General features: G+C 37.5%; 1 protein-coding gene across 1 annotated transcript in view; it reads left to right on the forward strand.

The window, feature by feature from the left end:
• EDN3 (endothelin 3) overlaps positions 1 to 19,483 on the forward strand; it is a 34,391-nt gene extending 14,908 nt beyond the window's left edge. Inside the window, exons 3-5 of the mRNA XM_044661141.1 lie at positions 15,604 to 15,780; positions 17,505 to 17,596; positions 19,451 to 19,483. Coding sequence (XP_044517076.1) covers positions 15,604 to 15,780; positions 17,505 to 17,571 — 244 coding nt within the window. The 3' untranslated portion in view covers positions 17,572 to 17,596; positions 19,451 to 19,483. The remainder of the gene's footprint in view (positions 1 to 15,603; positions 15,781 to 17,504; positions 17,597 to 19,450) is intronic.
• The last annotated feature ends 4,388 nt before the right edge of the window (positions 19,484 to 23,871 follow it).

Genomic DNA, 23,871 nt, shown 5'->3' on the forward strand with positions numbered 1-23,871 from the left:
AAGATTTTAGGCTAAGAATTCTGAACATGTGAGTAAGGGGCTTTGACGTACATTATTAACTGGATAGATTGTGAGAATTTAGAATGGAAAATCATCATCACTAAAATCAATATGAGTTCATCAAGACTTAAGTATAAGTATCAGACTTAATTTCCTTTTTGGGGGGATAGGTCATGAATTTGAAAAATCAAGGGAAGGCCTTAAATAAAATATTTGGAGTTTATGTAAAGATTTAAAAGTATCTCATAATATCCATTCAGACAAGATTGAAATATTTGGCCTAGATGGCAATATGGATAAATGAACTTGTTGATTGAATAACCAGATGCAAAGAAGAATAGCTTTTTTATTGATATTAACCAGTGTTTAGGTAAAAGGTCTCTAGTGGAGTGGCCCATGGATTTGGTTCAAACGCATGTTGTTCACCATTTTAACAAAATTTTTAGATAAAAGTAGTGGGCATCGTTATGAAATTTGCAGATGATACAAACCCAATAGATCTAGCTTTCACATAGATAACAATCAGTCTCCAAAGAGACTTTTCCATCCATTCATTTATTAAGATACCTTTTAACAGGGGTAGATAAAAATGTAAAGCCTTACATGGGTTTACAAATCAACTATACAAGTATAAGACATGGAAAAATGTCATTAGAAATAGCAATTTCTATGAAAAAATTTCTGGGGACTTTAGTGAACTAAAAACTTAGTATGAGCCAACAATGTAATGTGGTAAACAAAAAAATAATTGCTTTGACATTGGCAAATTAGAGAAAGCTCTTGGAAAGGTTTTCAAGATGGTAAGAAGACTAGAAACCATACCATACAAAGATTGTTTGAAAAAAATGGGATTTTTTTTTTTAGACTTGAGGAGAGAAAATTTAGGATAGAAGGAATGAAAGGAAAGATGTCTTCAAGCATTTGAATTAGTGCCATTAGGAAGAAATAGTAATTTGATTTGCCTGTAGTTCCAGTGTGCATAAAATAAATACAAATAGGTGGAAATTATAGAGGCAAGTTTGAGATATTGTAGAATATATATATATATATTTAATTTAACTACAGTTTGGACTAGATGACCTATGAGGTCCCTTCAGACTCAGAGCTTCTGTGATTCTTTGATAGATGTGGACACAGGAAATTGGACTGAATGTATGGTGGCCTCCAGATACTCTGTAAAACAAATTCCTGATATGAACATTGAATAAATCCTAGAAAATTGGCGACTTTGCTTAATTGAAGTTTTGTTGTAAGTCATAGTGAATCTCACCCCTGTACCCTAAATGACCTCCCTTTCTTGTTTAAGAATCCAGTATTCTTAGCCTGTGGTTTGGAATTCAAGGCATGGTGGTGCAGAGAAAAGAGAATGAAGTCAGTGAGCTTTCATCCTGGTTCTGATGTTTATTTACATTTGCTTGCTATGTGACCTTGGAAAAGCCATTTAAGGGTCTATAAACCTCACTTTCCTTGTCTTTATAATGGGGATAGTAAAAGTGCTAAGGAAATATTGGTTTTAGTTAATATGACTTATCAGCTATCAGGAGCTGCTGGCATTGTTGGTGGCTAGAATTGCAAATTAGAGGTGACTAAACTTCAGAGTTCATGGGAAAGGTTGCCTAATGAGGACACACATTTCTGTTTTGGTTCACATACACTTAAAACCCAGTTTTTTTTATTTACTCTCAGTTCATCATAATTAGATCTGGAAATGCTCAGGAACAACTATGAGGGTTGGCTCCAATACAATGAATTTGATGTTGCATAATAATGACTGCCATTTATATAACACTTTAGGGCTTACAAAGAGATTTAGATGAGTTATTGTTTTGTTTGATCTTCAAAACAAACACAAATGAGGAAACTGATGCATGGACAAGAGAAGTCACTTGCTCACCATCATGCAACAAGTAAGTTGCAGACCCAGAATTTGATCCCAGATCCTCTGATTTCAAATGATCTTTCTAAATGAGGCCACAAAAGATTTCAGTGAATTTAAGGAAAACCTGGGCATAGAGGTTAGGACTGATCAATGACCTCCAAAGGAAACATTAACTTTCCCTTAGAATGAAAAGAAAATTGGCAGTGAATTAACTTGACCTTAGATCTGAGGTCAAACAGAAGATTCTGACATCTCTTGTGTTTTTTGTTCCCTCCATCAAAATTTTAAGACAAAGGAAACAAAGCTTCCCATTAAAAAGTCTTAGAGTTCTTGCCAGCACCAGGCAACAGAATTCTTTTATATTGTTACATCCTGCCGTGTGACTGGCTCAGTTGGGGAAGCAAGCAGATTTAACATGAGAGTTCAGCTCTCTAGCCCATATATGATTAATTGACTTAATTTAATTCAAATGAGGGAACTACATTAATTATGTGCCAGTGTTTTTCTTTTCCTTCTTCTTTCTTCTTTTTCCTTTCCTTTTCCCTAAGGGGTTCTATGGAAGTCAGAGTACAAGAGCTAAAAAAGCACTTAAAATCATCTCACCAACCCACTCATTCTGCAGAAAAGTGAGGCCCAAAGAGGGGAATTTGTCCAACATTTAACAGTGAGTTGATAGAATGTAGATTAGAACCTCAATTGCTAGCTTCTATTCCTGACCCCATAGTATTCTTTCTATCACTTGCATTTGTTCTTCTTTTCTTTTCTCCCCATCTCATCTGTTCTTCTTAGAAGGGTTGTAAAACTATGAAGCAAAAATCTTCCTAAGGTAAGGCAAAGGAAGAGCCTGTTCTTTGAGTGGTGATGAATGTGATTCAATGGAAATGAAGTCTGATTCTAGGATCAGAAGATCTAGGTTTGAATCTAAGGTCTGGAACACATGAGTTATGTGACTTTGGGAAAATTACTTAACTTCATTGGGTCATATGTGACTTCCTTATGTATAGAATGAAAGAGTTGGACTAGGTAACCTCTGAGCTCTCTTCCAACTTCCAATTCTTCTTGTCTGCTGCAGTTCAGATCTAGTTTAAGCCTTAGGTGAATTATGAGCAACTTCATGACTTAAAAAGGTTAGAAATCAAGGCTAATCTTTTATTCCTTGATGTATTTGGGGTAAAACACTCTAATCCAATCAATAATAACTCTGGAAGAAGGGTTAAAGAGAACACAGCTATCACCAACAATTTGTGTATCTGGGAAAGTACTACAAAACCACACTTGAAACATAAATCATATACTCATTTGGTAAGAAGAATAGGATACCCCACAATGGCAGGGGATATAAAGATTCTGGGAAATTATCATAAGGTTCAAAAAATCGAACTCTAGTTTGCCATCTTGTAGCTTTCTATTTGAACTATTTTTCTACCCTAACTAGATGTTCAGCTCTATTGTTTCTACACTGCTGAAGTACCAACAGTACTGTGGATGCCCTCTCAATTTTGCATTTTGGGACAAAGCCTCATCACCTCACCATAGCTCCAGTTCTGCCAGATCTGATACGTTACTTTACCAAGTAGAAATCAACCAACCAACAAGCTAATTATGCAACAGTCATTGTGTTAAGCGCTATGGATATAAAACAATTCTTGCCCTGGAGAAATTACATGGTAACAGGAAGATATATTTCACTGTGAAAAAACTAAGAGTAAGGAATCATTTTTGTTACATTCTTGTTACATCCTTTAATTCATCTTATAAAGGCATTACTCTAAGAGTGGTTGTTCTCCCTCTGTGAGGGAGTAAATTCTGAAGCATTTCCTTCAAAATGAAGCCTTTTGATAATCCCAGCTGCCACTACCATCTTTCCAAAATTACCTTGTACCTATTTTCTATGTCTGTATATATATTTTGCTAGATTATAAGCTCCTTGAGGGTAGGGACTTTTAAATTTTCCATTCAGTTCCAAATATAGTGTCCAGCACAGAGAGGTATGTTGATTGATCAATTAGAATGTCAAAAATAGATGACAAAAAGACAAGAACTTTGTAGAATTTTAGAATTAGAAGGGTTTAAAAAATATCATTTAGTCCAATCTCTTCGTTGGTCAAATGAAGAAACTGTACCTCAAAGAGGTCAAATGATTTTCCCATGGTCACTCGATGAGTGTGATTTAGTCAGGATTTGAACCTAGATCTTTTGACTTTTAGTCCAGTGTTCTTCTCACTACATTATTTTCACACTGAGCCACAATCCCAAAACTTTGGAATATGTTTATCTTAAGAGAGAGATAAAACAATAGGATTCTTTGCCCCTATTTGGTCTTTACTTTCCATTACAGTGATTCTTAAAAAGAGATAGGCTCCTCAACTAACATTTTAAAAAGAGCTCTTCTCTTTTGCAGAATCTTAAAAGTGTGGTAGTATGGTGGTACATATGTATCCCATAGAATAAAGCACATATGGTTTCATACTCATCCTCTGAAAAGTACCTGATCCCCATTTTATTCTTTGTTTCCATTGCTGGGAACTATTTTGAGCTGCATCTGTCTGCAGCTTTGCATAAAGTTATAATGAGACCATACCAGATAGGAATGAATGTACGTGCTTATGTTCGACCTGGAATTCTTAAGGGTCACTGGGGGGTTGGGTAAAGAAACTTTAGCCTAACTCACTGGACTGCATTTATGTTCTAGCAGATGTAAGGAAAAAGCCAATTAATCTGTAGAATTCAGTTGAAGGGCAATTTTAGAACTCTTTCCCTCATAGCTGTAACTCTGTGTGTGTGTGTGTGTGTGTGTGTGTGTGTGTGTGTGTGTGTGTGTGTTTTAGACTTCTTTTTATGCTATAAACTCTCAAATAATTTCATAGTGTAGGAAGAAATAGAAGCATTTTAATATTGTTTGTGTCTTTCATGAATTATCTCTGATCTTTCTCTCAGTTATACTTGTGTGGATGTCATGTTTGTATCTCTGGGCACCAGGGAGTTGACAGAATATTAAATTCTGCGGCTTTGGGGTATTTTCAAATTGAGCCACAGTGGTCTTTGGTAATATGACAGTGTAAACAACATACGTTCAATTTTCCAAATATAGGATTGAAGTTTCTGTGGTATCTATCTCTGGGAATGGTTTGGAAAAACAGCATACTCTCAGTCTTAGCCTTTGGTGCCAGAGAGGTTTTGGGGACAGTTTCTTCAGTAAAAGTTCTGTCAGTGGAAGGTTCTGTAATGTCCTTCTCATAGAACTTGGTCTATGAAGATTTTTCTGTACCTACAACGTAATGGTCTGGTAAGTTGCTACTTTTTTTTTTTATCAATAAGAGTTATTAAGCAGACATATTTCTTCCATTCAAAGCCATATTGAGACAAAATTCATTTCAGGTAGACTCCTGGAAAGCAGGTGAATGTTTAGAAATCAGTCACTCTTTCAGCTATTTTCAGAGCCTGGACATTTGGACAATTTAATATGAGCTTGGAAAAAAGTAACACTTTCTAGTGTTTCCCCTCCCTACCCAAATCCCCCAATTCCTCGTTGATGCAACGCTTTAGCAATTTCTTCTGGGGCTAATCCCAGGGAGAGCAGACAAGGGCAACAATAGGAGGGCATTTTTCCAGATTTTTCCAGATGAGACCTAGAGAATAAGTAGTGCCAACAATAAAACTTTCTTTGCTCCATAGTGAAGGCAATTTCTGATTCATATACCTTGTTAAGAAAAAAAATCTTGGGGAGCAGCTGGGTAGCTCAGTGAATTGAGAGCTAGGCCTAGAGACGGGGGGTCCTAGGTTCAAGCCTGACCTCAGCCACTTCCTAGCTGTGTGACCCTGGGCAAGTCACTTGACCCCCATTGCCTACCCTTACGACTCTTCTGCCTTGGAGCCAATATACAATATTGACTCCAAGACGGAAGGTAAGGGTTTAAAAAAAAAAGAAAAGAAAAGGAAAAAAAATCTTGTGTTTTCTCCATTCTTTAACTCAATCCTACTTTTTTTTTTCAAAACTAACAGTGATAGACACAGGTGAACTTTGTTAGAAATAAAGAGTAAAATAATAAATGGCTTTAATTTTGTAATAGAGTGGAAGGACTTGTTTGAATTTGATTTATGGGATGAGGAAAATGAAAATCTGGTTTTTGAGGAAGTGACTAGGGCACAATATCTTGAGGATTTGAGGGAAAACTCCTCTCTTCAGTTTTCTGGCATCTTCTGGTTATAAATGACTAAGTTTCTTTTCAGCCCAGGTTAATGATGGGAAAGGAGAAGACTGTACATTGCTTGCTCAGTTGCTCAAAAATGAGGTTGGGACATCCTAGAAAGTTTTCTGTAGTGGAACAGCATGGTACATGGGGGGAAAGCAGAGGTTTGTGCATTTAGAGCACTAGTCTCTCATGCTTCACACCTGTACAACCTTTGGGAACTCGCTAAGCTGTCTTGGGCATCCACTAAATCATTTGTAAAATGGGGAGTTTAGGTGACATGCCTCCTGTGATCCTTTCTAACTATAGATCTATGTCCTATGAACATTATTGGAGGGAGCTCAGCTGGGTCTGGCAGTGGGAGAACTTGGATGGGAATACACATATAGCAGCTAGAGCCAGGGGTGGGCAATGTATGGCTCTCGAGCCATATCTGGCTCCACCTCCCAACTGGCCAGTCTGGGCAGAGCCCCAGGATGTGCCTCAGGGGGCCCTTCAACCCCCACCCCATATTTCAGCGCCTTCCGCCTCCATCCTCCTCCTTCCGCAGGTATTTATGGCTCTCACGGCCAAAAAGGTTGCCCACCGTTGGGCGGTGCAGTGAAGAGACTACTTGATCTGGAGTCAGAAAGATCTGAATTCAAGTCTGTCTCAGATGCTAACTAGTCCGTGTGACCATGGACAGGTCACTTAACTTCTATTGTGCCTCATTACTTATCTATAAAATGGGGATAATAATAGTATCAACCTCCCAGGGTTTTTGTACAGGAAAAATGAGATGATATTTTAAAGTGCTTTGTAAACCAAGGTGCTATAGAAGCCTAGTTGTTATTGTTTCTTGAAGGAGATGGTTCAGAAGCTTCTGTTGATTTTGAGGGCAATTGAAAAAAGCAGCTGGGGCTTGCGGGTGGGAGGATGCTGCCTGATAACTTGGATACTTGCGTGCCAGGCTGCAGCCAGCAAGTATTTAAGGAAAGAAAGCAGAAAGAAGGGGGCTGGTGTCTTTGGAGAAAGCTGGCTGATATGATACCGCTGTTTGCAAAGAGATAGAGTTTTATTATAGAGCCAGGGCAGGAGTTGGGTGAGGCTTGTGGGTGTGCCTTAGTACCTCGGTGTCTTTGGTTTAGATCTTTGGGCATTTAACTCTCCTATGCATTTTGGGGCTCTGTTGATCACTCTCTCTGGGGAAATTACAGTCAGGGGAATTGCTGTATGTGTTTCAGGGCATTATATCCTCCTGTTGTTCACTGGCTTCCCCGGCTTCTGTAAACATTTTCTCTTTGAGGTTGGGTTGTGATAAAAGATATTAACAAGTCCCTAAGGACGTTATCTGAACCACTCCCCTTCCCTAAGGACTCACCTGTGCCAGAGGTCACTGGGCCCTGGCAGTCAGAGGCCGAGGTACCCTTGCAGGGGATAAGAAAAAAAATGTTTGCCCTGTTTCATTCTCCTAATCCCCACGATTACAAACTTCTTTGTAGAGAGAAATAAAAGGCTCCCAACATTATTCTATAGTGTAGAGGGAAGAATACTAGATTTGGCATCCAAAGACCTAGGATTGAATCCTGATTCTGTCATTTTAAAGCTGTGTGATCCAAGGTAAGTCACTTCACCTTTAAGAGTCTCTGTTTTCTCATCTACAAAATGGGGATGATAATACACTCTATATTTCACAAAATTGTTGCTAACAAAGTACTTTGTAAATCATAAAGCAGTATGGAAATGTGAGCTATTTTTAAAATTACACTTGTAAGAACTTACAGAACCTTAAAATTGGAAGAGACTTTAGAGGCTTAATTCAACTTGTGCCTGGAAATGAATTCACCTCTATAGCACATACCTGAGAAATGATTACCTAGTTTTTGCTTCAAGATTTGAATGAGAGGCAGCTAGGTGACTCAGTGGATAGGGACTCGGGCTTAGAGACAGGAGATCCTAGGTTCAAATCTAGCCTGGGACATTTCCTAGCTGTGTGACCTCAGGCAAGTCACTTAAACACAGTTATCTAGCCTTTACCAATCTTCTGCCTTGGAATTGATACTAAGTATTGATTCCAACTCTGAAGGCAAAGTTTTTTGTTTTGTTTTATTTTTTAAAGGCTCAAATGAGAAGGAATCCTCTAACTCCTGAGGCAGCTCAGTCTAATCTGGATAGCTGTAATTGCTAGGAAGTTTTCCTTATATAAAGTCTAAATCTACCTCTTTTCAACGTATAACTAGTACTATATTGGTTCATACCTCTGGGGCCAAGTTGAACAAGCCTCGATTTCTCTTCCACATGATAATTCTTCAAATACTTGAAGATAGCCAGTATCCCCTGCTTAAGTCTCCTTTTTTATAGTCCACTTTTTTTTCAATCATCCTCATATGGCATATTCTCAAGGCCCTTTACTGTCCCATTTGTCCTCTACAGACTCTTCTCTAGTTTATCAATATTCTTCCCAAGAATGTGGCCCCCAGACCTGAAAATAATGCTTCAGATGTGGCCTGACCAAAGCAGAGTTTAGTGGGACTATCATTTCTCTTGTCTTTTGGCACCATGTCTCTCTTATGCTGCTTAAGATTCTGTTAGCAGTCTTGGCCACCATATTACACTATTGACTTATGCTGAATTTGAAGTCTACTAAAACTTCCAGATCTTTTCTCAGATAAACTATTGACTATTCATGCCTCCCCTAACTTGGGAAAAAATGTACTTGGGTGATTTGTCCATGGAAATTTACCATGTGTGTTTAATAATGTTTTTATTTGATTGGGTTGCCAATTTTAGGAAAGTACAATAAAAATGTCTTCACCATCTTCATCAAATAACATGTATGACATCGAAGATAGAATTATATAGTGAGGGAAAGCACTGAATTTGAATCCAGTAGATCTGGGTATAAATCCTGGCTCTACTATTTAGTATGACTTTTATATGACTTGGACTAGTGATTTAATTACTCTGGGTCTCAGTTCTTGTTTCTTTAAAGTGGAAGGATTGGACTAGATTATCTTGAAGGTCTCTTCCAACTCAAAATTTATGACCTGCTATGTCAAATGAAGGCATAAAATTGTCCATCTGGGTACCCCTTTCACAATCTCTTTGTGCTTTACCAGATACTTTGATGATTTTGGTGAGTTATTAGTCTACCCTCTAATGATGAACTCTATTGACCATAGTGAGGTTGGTCTTCAGATGACAGAAACATATGTAGTTATTAAGTCTAGAAACATTTGAAGTGTTTGGATCTGGCAGAGCTGATGTTTTGCTGGTATGACAGCTTGAGGAGGCACCAGGGCAAGATATTAGTGAAGGTAAAAGATGTTTAATAATTGACAATGAAAGATATCTATAATTTATATATACATATCAGATTTATGTATATATGTTATATATCTATATTTCTCTGCTGCTATATCTGTATCATTTATATCTGCCTCTATATCATCTCTCTCTGTCTGTATCTGTATCTATATCTCCCTTCTCTCTTCATCTATCAATATCTCTATATACTGTAGACATTTATTTTATCTAAAGATCTTTAGTTCATTTTTTTGCTCATTTCTCCTTTTTGTGCTGTTCTTTAAAGGTTATACCCCAGATATAAATGATCCCAAGAACAGATACAGGTGGATCGAGATTTTATAATCTGTATACATTCCTAGGACTGATATGAGGGCAGATATTGTAGTGAGATGTTTTAGTAAGCAGGGTTGGAGGTAAGGAAGAGGAATTCACATTCTGACTCTGCCATTTGCTATGTGACTTTGGTTACTATTAGATTTTTTAAACTAGTTATCTTTCACTGTCAATTGTTAGACATCTTTCACCTTCCCCAATATCTTGCCCTGATGCTTCCTCATGGTGTCCAGGTGGCCTTGGTTTCTCAAAGGTTATTCCAGTAGAACATCAGTTCTTCCAGATCGATCCAAATCCTTCACGTGTTTCCAGGCCTAATCATTGAACATGTTTCCGTCATCCAAAGATCAGTTTCACTACTGTCAAAGGGTTCATTGCCAGACGACTGACCAATAACTCACAAAGACCATCAGATTATCTAATAAATCTCTGAATCTGTTTTCTATTGGGTAAAATTAGTCAGTTGGTTCAGATATCTTCTACGGTGCCTTGCTACTTCTATTTAATCCTGTGTTCTAAAAGTGGGCATGCCCAACTACTTCCATGGCTGGTATATGCTTGTATTTACTTGTTTAACCACTAGATGGTGCTTGGACCCTGGTAAGGGGAAATAGGGTGGACACTGGTGTTTGTGGCTGATAATTAGTAAAAAAAAAGGTGACCACGGGTAGCTTTAGGGATGAAGAAAATGCAAAGTGGTAGATAGCAGAGACATCTGTATGCCATGCCATGTGTCTAGTGTTCTGTTTTTTCAATCTTTCTTTTTTTATTATTCAATCATTGAAAAGATAGAATACTTGGAGTTAGGTAGAGCAGAATTCAGATTCTACCTCAGACACTTCCTGTCTGTGTGGTGGTGGGCAAGTCATATAATCTCCCTCAACTACCTTTTCCCTTCCTGTAAAATGGGGATAATAATAGAACCTACCTCTCAGGCTTGTGATGAAGATCAAATTGGATATCATTCGTAAAGTACTTTGCAGATCTTAAAGTCTATTAACATAACAAGAATAATAGTATGTACAACTGGTACAATTCTCACACCTTCAGAGTGGCAGTTGTTTTCAAAAGATGTTGCAATGGATAAAGAGGATCATGCAAATCTAAGATGCATTTTGAATCCAGAGGAAACTATTTATTGGTTTAAATATCCCGAGTTGGCAGTCAGCCAGTAAGTATTTATTGACTCCCTATACTTTGCTCAGCTCTGTGGCTGGTGCAGTGGGAGCTACAGAAGGAATTGAAGACATGGTGGTACCTTTTCCTTTAGAAACTTATAATCTTGACTACCTCTTTAGGCCAAAGATTTTTCTTCTCTTTCCTCAGGAGTTCCCATTTGGGCCTTAAATAATGCTGTGTATCTAACAGGTGGTTCATGTTGATGTATGTTGAATGAGTAAATGAAAAAGATCAGAGGAATACTTTCTGCTTCATATCTTGAAACTATTAAGAAAAGAAGGGAATGTATGTATAGGCTGCAGAGCTAAAAGGGATCTTAGGGATTATCTAGTTTAACCCCCTTCTTACACAAATGAAAAAACTGAGGCCAAGAAAGAAGTGACTTTTCCAAGGCAACACGGTAGTCACACTGAGATTCAAATATATGCCCTCTGGTTTTAAATCCATTGCTCTTTCTTTCCATCACATTATGATTTTTTCCAGTGTGATTTATATTTTCCCCACTCATTTAAATATAGTTTATTTGTGCGAATGGGAAAATGCTAAAAATGTCTATAGTAATTAATAGCACATTTCTTGTTTCTTCGCTTGAAACATATGAAAGGGTTTTGTTCAAGTTGAATGGCTCTAGACTAGTGTTTTCAAAATTGTAGGCCTCTCTGCTGATTGAAAAATGGGTGCGTTGTTATTCCCTTTGTGAGATTTTCACATGGAAATGGGGGGACTAGGTTTAATGTCAACACTTAGAGATTTAATATGACCCTATTACTGGAAAAATATACTTTTAGCCAAACTCTGGCTTACCACAATGTCTTCATTGTTCTACCCTTCCCTACCCAGCTTAGCTTTTTCATAGGGAAAAGTTGAATTTCTTAGCAAAGGCCCAGGACTGAACAGGACTCATGTTCTGCTTTCAGGATCCATGTTATGATCCCACGATGCTAAACATCTGGAGGCTGCCTGGGTCAGAAGGTCATCCACTGCAGTCCTAGATCTGAATGAAAAGAATGGAAAAAAGGAAAAGGAAGAGTACAAAGTTGCCTCAATTTTGAAAACACTAGTCTAGAGCCATTCAACTTGAATGTGACTTGAACCCAGATCTTTATGGAACTAAAGATGATCCTCTAGCTTCTGAACTACACACACACACACACACACACACACACACACACACACACACGCATGCATAATGCACTCATGCACTAATGCATGCACACATGCACACATACTGTGTACACACACCGGCATAGCAGAATAGAACGAGTACTCAAATTGGACTTGGAACATTTAGGTTGGAAGTCTATTTCAATCACTAACTGTGTGGCTTCCTTATCTAAAGCTTTGCCTGGGGCTTTTACCTGTCTTCTTGGGAAATAATCATGTCATCTCTTTATACTTCAGTTTTCTCACCTGAAAACCAGGAATATTAAAACTTGAGTAGCCTGCCTCACAGAGCTATGAGAAAAAAATACATTACAAACCTTGAAGTATAGTATAAAAGTAAGCTATTTTTATAAAAAGAAACTCTTGAGGTCCTTTCCAACTTTGGGATTCTGTAAATTCAGTTTAATCTTTCCTTTTTTAAAAAAAATCCATTTCTTCCATCTTAAAATCAATACTGTGTATTAGTTCTAAAGCAGAAGAGTGATAAGGGCTAGACAATGGAAATTAAATGAATTGCCCAAGATCACACAGCTAGGAAGTATCTGATGTCACATTTGAACCCAGGACCTCCCATCTCTAGGCTTGATTCTAAATCTATTAAGTCACTTAGCTGCCCCCCTAACCCTCTCCTTTCTCTTTTGACCCTAGGTTTTTCTATCTTGCCCAGGCTGATAGTTTGGTAGCCACCCATTGATCGAATCTTATATTGATTAACATGGAACTTTAACCTGCTCTGTTTTTCCAACTTGGGAGGGTTATTCTCTCCTCAGCCAGTCTGGTGGACTTCTGTTCCCTTGAAGGCTCACCATATTTGTGCTGGGCCTAGTGTGGATATCAGCTTTAGTTCAGAAGTCTGGAACTCAAGCTGTCCGCAAGCCTCAGTCTCTCCTGGTAGTAGGTATTACAGGTGTGTGTGCTTCACCACACCTGATTTTATTTTAATTTGAGAGGTAGTTCCTCATATGGAATATAGGTATTGAGCCAATTTAAATGCCTCTGTCTAACACATATTGGTTGTGTGATTCTGGACAAGACACAATGTCTCAGTGCCTTAAGCAAGCTAAGACTTTGTAAGTTGTAGAGAAGGTGCCAACCTGCCTAGGTAAAGGGAGTTTCCTTACCTGGGAGTTCTTGAACCAATGAAATCATGGGTCCTGTCCCTGTTCCCTGTTTCTTATCACCTTGAGAACATTTGGAGAATTTCATGAAACCTCTTGAGGTAATCTGAGATACTCTAGAGTGTCACAAAAAATCAGGAATGGGAATCTCTGGTAAAGAAGTCAAAATATTTTTTGAAAGAGTCATTTCTGACTGTACATCCTTCTAAGTTATTAGTAATTTGTCACAAAATTAAGTCACATCCTTCCAAAGCTAACTTTAATTAAGAAGCACATCATTTAAACATTTCTCCACTGCACAAATTTGGCAGCCTTTTTCTCCTGTGAATCTCTTGTGGCTTGAGTATAGACTTTAATAGCTAGCAAGCTTTAATTGTCTTATTGCATCTCATAATACCAGAATCTTTGCACCAAAACAATCATGAGCTGGATCCATAAGAAGGTCAGGGATTTGGATGACAAACTTTTTCTTGAGACCAATTCCCTCTTTGAGCAATGCACCATCACCCACCAGTCAATAACTGCCAAAACTAACAAGAGACAGGTTGACCTGGAGGGCAAATTCTTTTTTTTTGAACGACTGTAATTGGGTTTGTTTGATCCTTCTTAGCTTGAATGGTAACCCACAAAGGGCAAAACCCTTAAAGGGGAAAAAAAGTCCCCCATATGGCAAATACCACAGATGTCTACCAGTTTCTGGAATTTGTAAGGAATTTTACCTGTATAACTTGACCCATTACACAGGTGTTCACAGGACATAGAATCATTCTGGGATTAGCAGGCCTGTCAGTTGAAATGTCCTTGTGACACATTTTGGGTTGCCCTTTCCTCTCTCTGAACTAACTCAGGAATATTAACCGCTGGACAGCCAGCTCCAGTTACCAGTAATTACTCCTTCTGTTTCCAGGGGGAAAGGAGGTAAAAACCTCCTGCAAAATTTACAGAGGGGAAGTAAAAGAAGTCTGCAGAGAAAATTGACTCCAAGATTTTGGGGGTGGGAGTGGGGAAGGAAGGAAGACTTAGTGGGATCACATCTAGGTTTTATCACAGTTGTCTTAACTCTGGCTTGAAATAATTAGAAATGTAAACAGAAAAGGTTTCTGGTGCAGATGGTGTGAGAATGTTGGGACCTTTTGCATGCTGAAGCACTTACCTCCTTCCTCATCCCAGGGACAGGAAACCAGGCCATTAGGTAAAGATTATAGAAGCTGAGCAGTATGAATGCCCAAGTCCACAACGAGTAGTGTTTAGGCAGAATTGCAGAGTAGAGATGATCCCAATTCTGGGTCTTTGGGAGAAGCTTCCCAAAAGGGGAGCCTCTTCTATTCCTTCATAACACCGTCTAAGCAGAGAATCTAAGGAGAGATGCTTCCTCTTTTTTTTGGGGGGGGGGCTCCAGTCATTGGGAAATATCACTATGTTTGGGCTTCCTAAATAAATGATTCTTCATTCAGTATAATTCCACAAATGTTTATTAGGCACTTGTGTGCAAAGCACTTAATGCTGGGGTTACAAGGACAAAAATGATAGAAAATGCCTTCAAGAAGTTTATATCTTTCTAATGGCAGAGTGGGAAAGAAGAGATACAACATAGACTCACAGATGACCCAAACTAGGTTAGTTGACTTTTAAGTCCCCTCATTTTCTTTGTTTTTGCTCAGTCATGGCCCCATTTGGGATTTTCTTGGCAAAGATACTGGAGTGGCTTGGCATTTCCTTCTCCAGCTCATTTGACAGATGAAAAAACTGAGTCTAACAGAGTTAAGTGACTTGCCCATGGTCACACAGCTAGGAAATGTTCGAGGCCAGATTTGAACTCATGAAAATAGTCTTCTGGATTCCAGACCCACTGCTCTATCCACTAGACCCTCTTTTCAGAAGTAGAAACTGAAGCTCAGAGGGAAGAAGTGGCCTTGCTCAAGGTCACATGGTTTTTTAGGCACAGAGGTAAGACTCAAAGCTAGATCTCTTGTTTCTTCAATGTACTGCTCTATAAAGAGGATTGGACTTGGAGGCAGGAGATATAGGTTCAGGGCCACTATCCAGTAGCTGTTTGACCACAAATATGCCACTTTACCTTTTTGAACCACTGTTTCCCCATCTATAAAAAAACAAAACCCTAAGAATTGGGAGTAATAATCTTTATTTCACATTCGTCATAAGGCTCAAATGTAGCAATGAACGTAGAGCTCTTTGTTATCAGAAAGGGTTGTCATGTGATATGAGTTTTCCTGGTGGAGATGAATAAGCTCATCCCTGGTGCTTGTTTGTTTATCATTGGGTAGATTCTGGCAGCAGTTCTCTTGTGGTAGTTGTTACTCCCCTCTTAAATATACACCAGGCAACATCTCTTTTCTTAATTTTCTTTCTTGGGGTGATACTCATGTATGTTGAGACATTAATATGCACAGTGATATGACACATGTTCTATTTGTCTCCAAATCCTTTATAGGCGGACTGTACCATATGGGCTCTCCAATTACAGAGGCAGTTTCCGAGGCAAGAGATCTGCAGACCCAATAAGCAGGAGCTTACCACCATTTAAAGGGCCACTGAACAGATGTTCTTGCACAGAGCAAGATGATGATGCCTGCCTTCATTTTTGCACCAGAACTGAGGACAACAGAAGGTAAATGACCCTCTAGGAAATTTTCATCATCCAAAGAAAAGCGATCGTTTGGTAGCAGCATACTTTAGTAAGACATTAAATGACACTTTATTAATAATAGCTAACATTTATATAGCACAGGCTATGTGGCAGACCATATGCTAACCACTTTATACTTATCTCATTTGATTGTCACAACCCTGAGGCAGATGTTATTATTATCTCCCTTTTACAGATGGAGAAACTAAGGCAATCAACATTTAAGTGACTTGCCCAGAAAGATTTAGATCTTTCTGACTCCAGGCCTAGCACTCAATTGACCATATCACCTAGCTGCTTGTAATAAAATATAAATAAAAAGCAGTTAATGTAGTCCTCTGATGGATTTGTGATTTCATCAACATGGATGCTTTTTCCACCAGTCCAGATGGTAACCCCCTGGGCCCTCTGGATTGATTTTGTTTGTGTTTTCCCATAAATTCAGAAACAATCCAGCATTGGAAAAAGATAGGATTTTTATCAGTGGAAAGGATATTAAAGAAGATACATTGCCGTCTGCTTTAGTTCTGCATCTTAGCCACAATGGAGCCTTTCCATTTGACTCACAGTTGAAACCATCTATCTTTGTTGACTTCACCTATTAGAATGTTAGTGTCTTGAGAACAGGCATTGTCTTCCTTTTCTATCTACTATTTCTGGTACTTAGCCAGTGCATTGCCCAAAGTAAGTGCTTAATTAATTCTTTTTCATTCACTTATTCATTCATTCATCCTACATAGAGTACCAACCTATCTTGCTCGTGGCCTTCCTCCAGTTCTTTTGGTATCTCAGGTTCGGGCTGTTTATTGTGCATCAATTATCTGCCATTCTATTCCATGACTGCTCCACCTCTTTTTCCAGTGACATGTCTTCAATAATGCCTTTGGTATGTCCTGGGCTTTCCCATCCTTAGAGTTGTTAACATACCATAGAAATTTAGAGGCTGCAGGCTGGGAAGACTTCCAGGTACTGCCCATATTTCATTGGCCTTATTCTTATTTTTGGGACTTCTGGAAAGAAAAAAAAAGGCCCAGAGAGAGCTGGTATTTGATGTGGTCCAACAAAAAGACTGCTTTGAAAGTAATTATGAGAACTTCCTCGATACCTAAAAAATAAATAAAACATGAATTGTCAATTGAGCAAGTAGTTACTTAGAATAGTTGCTGTGAGTAAATCTGAAGATGGAAACATAGAGTATCAGAGCTGGAATGACTAATCTAGTCTAAGCTTTTTATTTTATTGAGAGTAAAAGATAACAGTTATTTATTAAGCACCTACTACATGCCAGGTACTGTGTCAAGCACTGGATTAGAATCCAGGGCCTCTGACATTAAAATAAGGCTATTTTTTTAAACTGCTGAATATTACTAAAAGGATACTACTTGTGGAAACCAGCTTCAAATTTTGTAAGTCTACAGAAATTCAACATTTACTGTATATTTTCCCCTCCTCTCCCAGACAGGCTAATGGTCAGCATGATAAAATATAGTAGGGAAATCCTGAAATTCTCTTTGGCTAAGAATTCAGATTATAGAAAGGGATATGAATATGTTTGCATTCTGGAATGCACCAATATGGACTACATTCATGAGGGTAAAGATAAATCAGTCATTATTGCATAACTAAACATCTTACACATTTCCCAGAAGACAAATCTAGAATGCTATAATTTCAGGTGATTATTGAAACCAACTTTCTCTTCACAGTAATTCAAGGACAGTAGAAAAACATCAAGACAAAGAGATGGAACAACCTCCTGAAAAGTGGCCTTGATAGCACAAATGCTGTATCAGTAGAGGTGAGCTGAATTACTAGGCATAACCTTTATTATGTAGCAACTAGAAACCTTTGAATGGGACTATTGAGCATTTCTCAACTCAATGAGTGGAACCTGATCCCAAATAGAATTACGAGTCTTAAAAAGGTTAGAGGTGATTTCTTTTTGCCATTTGGATTCTCAGAATCAAGGGAAATAATTTTCATTTTCCTTGTCACAAGATCATAGATTTAGAGGTAGAAGTTCCCTTAGAGATTGTGTCCTCTTTTGACAGTGGGAGATACTAAGACCTGAGGAAATAGAGAGAAGGGCTAAAGGTCACACAGATAATAAGCAGCAAAGACTGAATTTGAATCTCAATCCTTTACCTCTTAATCTAGCTTTCTCGTTATATCTCATTGCTTCACAGACAAGATAGGATGTCAGAAGATGAGCCCATTTAGGAATCAGTTGATTTGAAGTTTATTCTTTATAGTCTTCCATAATTTTGATCTCCATATGTTCATTCCCTTCATGTTCATTCATTGATTATATTAAACTTTTGATTAGTCATATTAATTAATTAATAAAATAAAGATATTAACCAATTAGATAAAGATAAATATAGAAGCTGAGAAAGATAGGGTATTTATTTTCTTTCTCTCTACCCAGCTTTGAAAATTGTATCTCTTATTGTGTTATTATCTACTGGAGACTGAACCTTTGCTAGAATTTGAGACTTGCCTTATCCCAAAATAAATACCTACTTGGCACTTTTTTCTTGGCACTAAAATATGTGAATTTACAAAAAAAAGTAATGTAAGTAAATCTCTTTGTCTTCCCCTTGATGTTGTGTCCTTGACAGCTCTCTGCACTGTCTAACAGGGCTCCCAGGGCTACCTGGATGTGATTCTAGTCAATCCATTCATAGATACTTACTAAGTTTGTACTATGTGCTAGGCCCTGGGATAAGCTGGGAATACAAGGATAAAATTAAAATAGTTCCTGTCCTCAGGGACATTACATTCTAATGGAAGAGGCAACATTTATACACATATTATAAGGATGCATGCATAGTGAATGCAGAGTAGTTTTGGGAGGAAGGACATTAGTTGGGAGGAAGACCAAAAAATTTTATGTAGGAAGTGGTGCTTCAGCCAAGTTTTGAAGAATATTAGCAGCTTCACAAAGTGGAAGTGAGGAGAGAGTAACTTCCAGGAATATGGGAATGTTAGCATGAAGCCTGTGCCAAAGCATGAAAATAGGAGATGCATCCTGCTTTTCCATATATCTCCCTTCATTCCAGCCAAATCAGGCTTCCCACTGTTTCCCAATCTTATCCTGTCCTGTTCCAGCCCCTTCCTTTTTTTTGTACACATGATCCCCTATAACTGGAATGGTATCTCCCCACACTACTTCTTGTTGAAATCCTTCTCTTATGTGCTACATTATCCATGAAGTCTTCCTTGATCTCCTAAACTATGTAATCCCCACCTCATAGTTTTATAACTTGTATCCTAAAATTTGCTACGTCCTTGATTATACTGTAAGTTCCTTGAGGGCAGGCACCGTATCCTGTTTTGACTATGTATCTAACTCATAAACAACAACTGGGCTAAGCACTGAGGTTCTGAAGGGAGGTAAAATACAGCCCTACTTCCAAAGAGCTCAAAGTCTAATGAGGGAGATAGCATGCAAAGAACTATGTACAAATAAGATATACACAGGATAAATAGGAGATAATTAACAGAGGGAAGGCAGAGTTATTAAGATCAGGAAAGGTTTCCTGTAACATGACTTGTGTATCGTATACACTAAATAATTGTTTATTAAATTGAATCATTTGATATATTTTTTTAAACGCTATTCTTTCTCTTCTTGTGTCTCCAAGATTAGTTGAAGGTAAGAAAAGAAGAAACAAGAAGACCCTTTATCTCCAATAAGAGAAACAAATGAATGCTTCAGGCAACCATCAGATTTCACCGTGTGGTGTCCCTGCATTCATGCTACTCTAAAGAGAAGGGAAAACTGCTGAAGAATTTTGCATTCTGTGATACCCTGTTCCCCAACTGCTCCTACCACTGGGACACATAGGATTCAAATTTCCATTCTTCTCAGTAAAGGAATGAATTTCACTCAGAAAATTAGCCAGTTTCTTCATCGAAATGGCATGTCCCAGTCCAAAGAGTAGCAAAATAAAACTAGACAAGTTTCTCTAATGAATAAAATACTCCCAGATGTGCTCTGGAGGGCAAGGCATCCAACAACTCTGGTTTCAGGCGGGAAGTTGCATTTGGAGAAGTGTGGCAAGTTAGAAAGACATTGATTTGCCTCTATACATAAATCACATCCTAAATAAGTAGATAGCAAACTATTTACAAATGTAAACAAATGTCCTTACTATAATAAATGCCAAATATCTATGCAGAAAAATCACAGCTGATAACTTGTATCTGAAAATATAGCAGGCTAGCATCCTATGAAATTAGCCACTTAGTAAGTTATCCACATAAGACAGGAATCAGATCTACCCCAGTGGTTATGATTCCGAAACTCGCAGTACTTAATGTAAAGAAATCTGAGGATATTGTTACTCATGAAAAGAATATATCTCAAGGATAAAATTGCATTTTGGGGGACATTAAGACAAGCAAATTAATATATATAATCTTAAAACTATGCTAAGTTCCACATGTAACTCATTTGTGTTTTTAACTGGCCTTTCCGTTTTCATCTTTCCCAGTACAAAGGTGGCTCATTGGAGAATTAATTTAAGTTCCCAGCATGAGTTGTTCTTGGAAAACTGACTATGGTGGGGGAGGGGTTGTTGGCCCAAGATGTTAAAGTTCAACATATTGTTTTATTCTGTATTTTTTTTTAACATTCTTTTGAGGATGACTTCAAAATGAACCTCCCCACTCTACTCAACCCCCCTTTTTTTTGTAAATTATGTAAATTCATATTTAACTATATGATTGAAAAAAAAAAGTAACTTGGAATCGTAACTTGTGGCTTTGTCTGTTCTGTTTCCTCTGGATCTCACTGTAAGCTTCTTTCACTCCAAGCATCTTAAAATGTAATTTATAGCCCATGAGAAGATGTTTGGTGGAGGAGCTCAGAACCTACTACATAGCATAGGCTTTGGAGTAGGTGCTGAAGCAGAGTGGAGATAGTTAATGAGGGTACGTCTTGGCTAAAATGTTATATTCTATATGAATATTATGTAAGTTATTATAGTTGTAAAAGTAAATATCACAAGTAAATGGTAAGTTTCTGATTTCATAGGAGATTTTGTACATTTTAGAGAAGCAGATTATTTATTGTGAAAACTATTTACTGCAACTATTTCTTTGGTTGGATTTTTTAAAAAGTAAAGTCACTGTATATATATTTTAAGAAGAACGTGTTTTGGATTTCCCCCAAACCTAGTAAAACACAAATTATTTTTTAAATGCATATGTGCCTTTTGGCTATATGCTCTCTTTGGAAGAAATTCTTAGTGCTATCAACACGTTATACATGGGAACAGTCAAATGCCTAATAAACTTTCCAAACATTATCCTGTTATTTTGATCATTATACATTAAATTGTAATCATTCATATATTTCGCTCCAGAGAGGAAGTGGCAAGGCAATATTTCTGATTAAGACTCAACTGCAGACCAAGATAAGAAATTGTTTGGGTGGTAGAGAAGAAGCCAGGGGTTGTGACCACCAGAGGAAAGGGCTTAAAACAACTAAGGCATTTATGAGACAAGTTTGAGAAGTGACTCTGCAGGGGTTACCTCTTTCTTGTGACGTCATATACCATTCTTCCCAAACAGACAAACATCTTTCTCCAGAATCATAGTAAAATAGATCTTAGGAGTCAGAGCTAAAAGAGACCTTAGAGATCAACATATCCAGCACCCTGTACATCCCACTGATTTCCATAGGTATAGCCTCTTCTGACTGTTATAACATTTGACTCTACTTTTTGAATGAACTCTCCTCCTACATTTCACATGTTAATTACATTCACATTTTCCCTACATTCCTTCATTTTTAAAAGTGAATTATGGAGCCCTATTATAAATGTCTAGAATTAGCACTCTTTAGGTGTGACTTTTATTTTTCAACAAATGTAGTGTTTTTATTTCTTTAAAACCACTTCCTTGCTGTGTATGGCCTTAGGCAAGTCACCACCTCTAAGTTTCAGATCTCTCATCTGTAAAATTGATAGGTTGAACTACATGACCTTCAAGGAACCTTCTAGCTCCAACATTCTATGTACTAAGTTTCCTCCTGACTTTGCCATTGTATGTAGTTAATGACATTCTATTTTTAAAGATCTTTCCAGCTCAAGTGTTCAGTATTCCAAGGTTCATTTCAGCTCTATAATTCTCTGACCTATATATCTATGTGTATCAGGTATCTATGTGTTTCAGGAAGAAATTCAGTTTCTTTAATTTCCCCCTTTCCAATTTTTTGGGTTGCTGAGTAGAGAACCAAGTCACCAGATAAGGAAATGAAATTCTAACATTCTAAAAGGGTTTGATCATTATGAAAGATAAAAAAAAAGTTTCATGTTCTAATAAAAAATGTAAAAGATTAATAAATTAGGATACCAATTCATTTTACAGAACTCCAAAGCCTTGAATCTTGGGAAATTAGTAATAGCAGTCCAATGAGAACATGAGAGGCCCAAAATCCAGAAGCTGGTGGATCAAAATTTGCCTATTATTAGATGTGTTTTAAAAACTTTAAGAGAGGTAGGATGTAGCAGATGAACAGTTGGCTCCGAAGTGAGAGGATTTGGAATTGAATCACAACTCTGCTACTAATTTCCTTAAGCGTTATACATTGGTAAGGATGAGTGAGTTTGACTAGAAAACTACTAAGGCTCCTTTCAGCTCTTAATCTCTGGTCTTGTAAATGTTCAGGTTGAATTAATTCCTATGTTAAATGATGCCAGTACAGAAAAGCACAATCATAATGTAGTTTTTTTAGATATTATTAAGTATCTAAATTTAAAAAAAAAAAAGGAACTCAAGGGCCAGGAACTGTGAATGTGAAATTAAAAATGGATAAAGAAATATACAAATAAGACTTTGGGCAAAAGTCCTCTTCTGGATTCTGTTTTCACCACAAGGTCCTTGAGGTCTTCATTTCAGTAAAAGTTAAATTTGATCTATAGGTTTAGAAGAAGGGCAGTTAGCTGCCTATCCTAAACACCTGTGCCTGGGTAATGGGAACAGATAAAATCAAGTAATTTATGCTTGTACAGGGAAAATTTAAATATATAAGAAAACAGCTAAGTTAAGTTGAAAAACATTTCTTATGCATTTACTATGTGTCAGGCATTGGGCTAAGCACTGAGGATACAGATATAAGCAAAAAGAAATATAGTCATTGCCCTGAAGGAGTTTATATTTTCATGGGGGAAGACAGCACATAAATGTGGACTGAAGGGGTAGGGTTTGATGAGAGGATATACAGGAACATGATGGCAGAGTCTGGAGAAAGAGGGCTGGCTGGTCTGGACTCTTCTTCAAATTGAACATTTTGGGAAAAACGTAAGTAATGGGAAAGGGGGGCCTTAGGAACAATAATAATGGATAATAATAACTCATATAATATTTTAAGGCAAAACTTATACATAGGATCTAAACATTTGGAGTTTTAAGCAAATGAAGATAAAAGCAGTGTCCCTTCTATTGAAGGTTAAACCCCAAGAACTCTACTCCTTAGTTAAGCCTTTAATGGCAGAAGCTTCCACATGTACAATGCAGAATTTATAACACTATGATTTATAGTAGTATTGGTTTCTTTTGACTTTTGATTCAATAGAGTTTTGTTCAGTACTTTTCATATGTTCAACCAGAGAAGGAAATGGCAAACCACTCCAGGCTCTTTGCTCATAAAATCCCATAGACAAAACTTTCCTCAGGGTCACAAAAAGTGAACAACCGCAACAATCGTGGGCAGGACTTTGTATTATGTTCTTTAAGAACTTATATTCTATGGAGTATGGGGGGGTGGTGGTGGGGTTGAATATAAAATGCATGTAAATAAGTAAATACAAAGCAAATATAAAGTAATCCAAAGTGTTGAAATAAATATTTTTGAGGCTTTAGAGCTTCCCAATTTTTTTTTATTTAGGCACAGAATTTTGGGAAAAAAAGATGAATATTTTTAACATACAAAGTTATTTTATAAACAATTAATCTAGGGAAGGGTGATATTGAGCAAGCTTCTTAATGGAAGCTTTTGAATTTTTCTGACAATCTACTAATCAATTAATTAATCAAGCCTGTGTGAAACTCAGTGCTTGACCT

Source organism: Gracilinanus agilis, chromosome 2 (genome assembly GCF_016433145.1).
Source record: "Gracilinanus agilis isolate LMUSP501 chromosome 2, AgileGrace, whole genome shotgun sequence".
NCBI lineage: Eukaryota > Metazoa > Chordata > Mammalia > Didelphimorphia > Didelphidae > Gracilinanus > Gracilinanus agilis.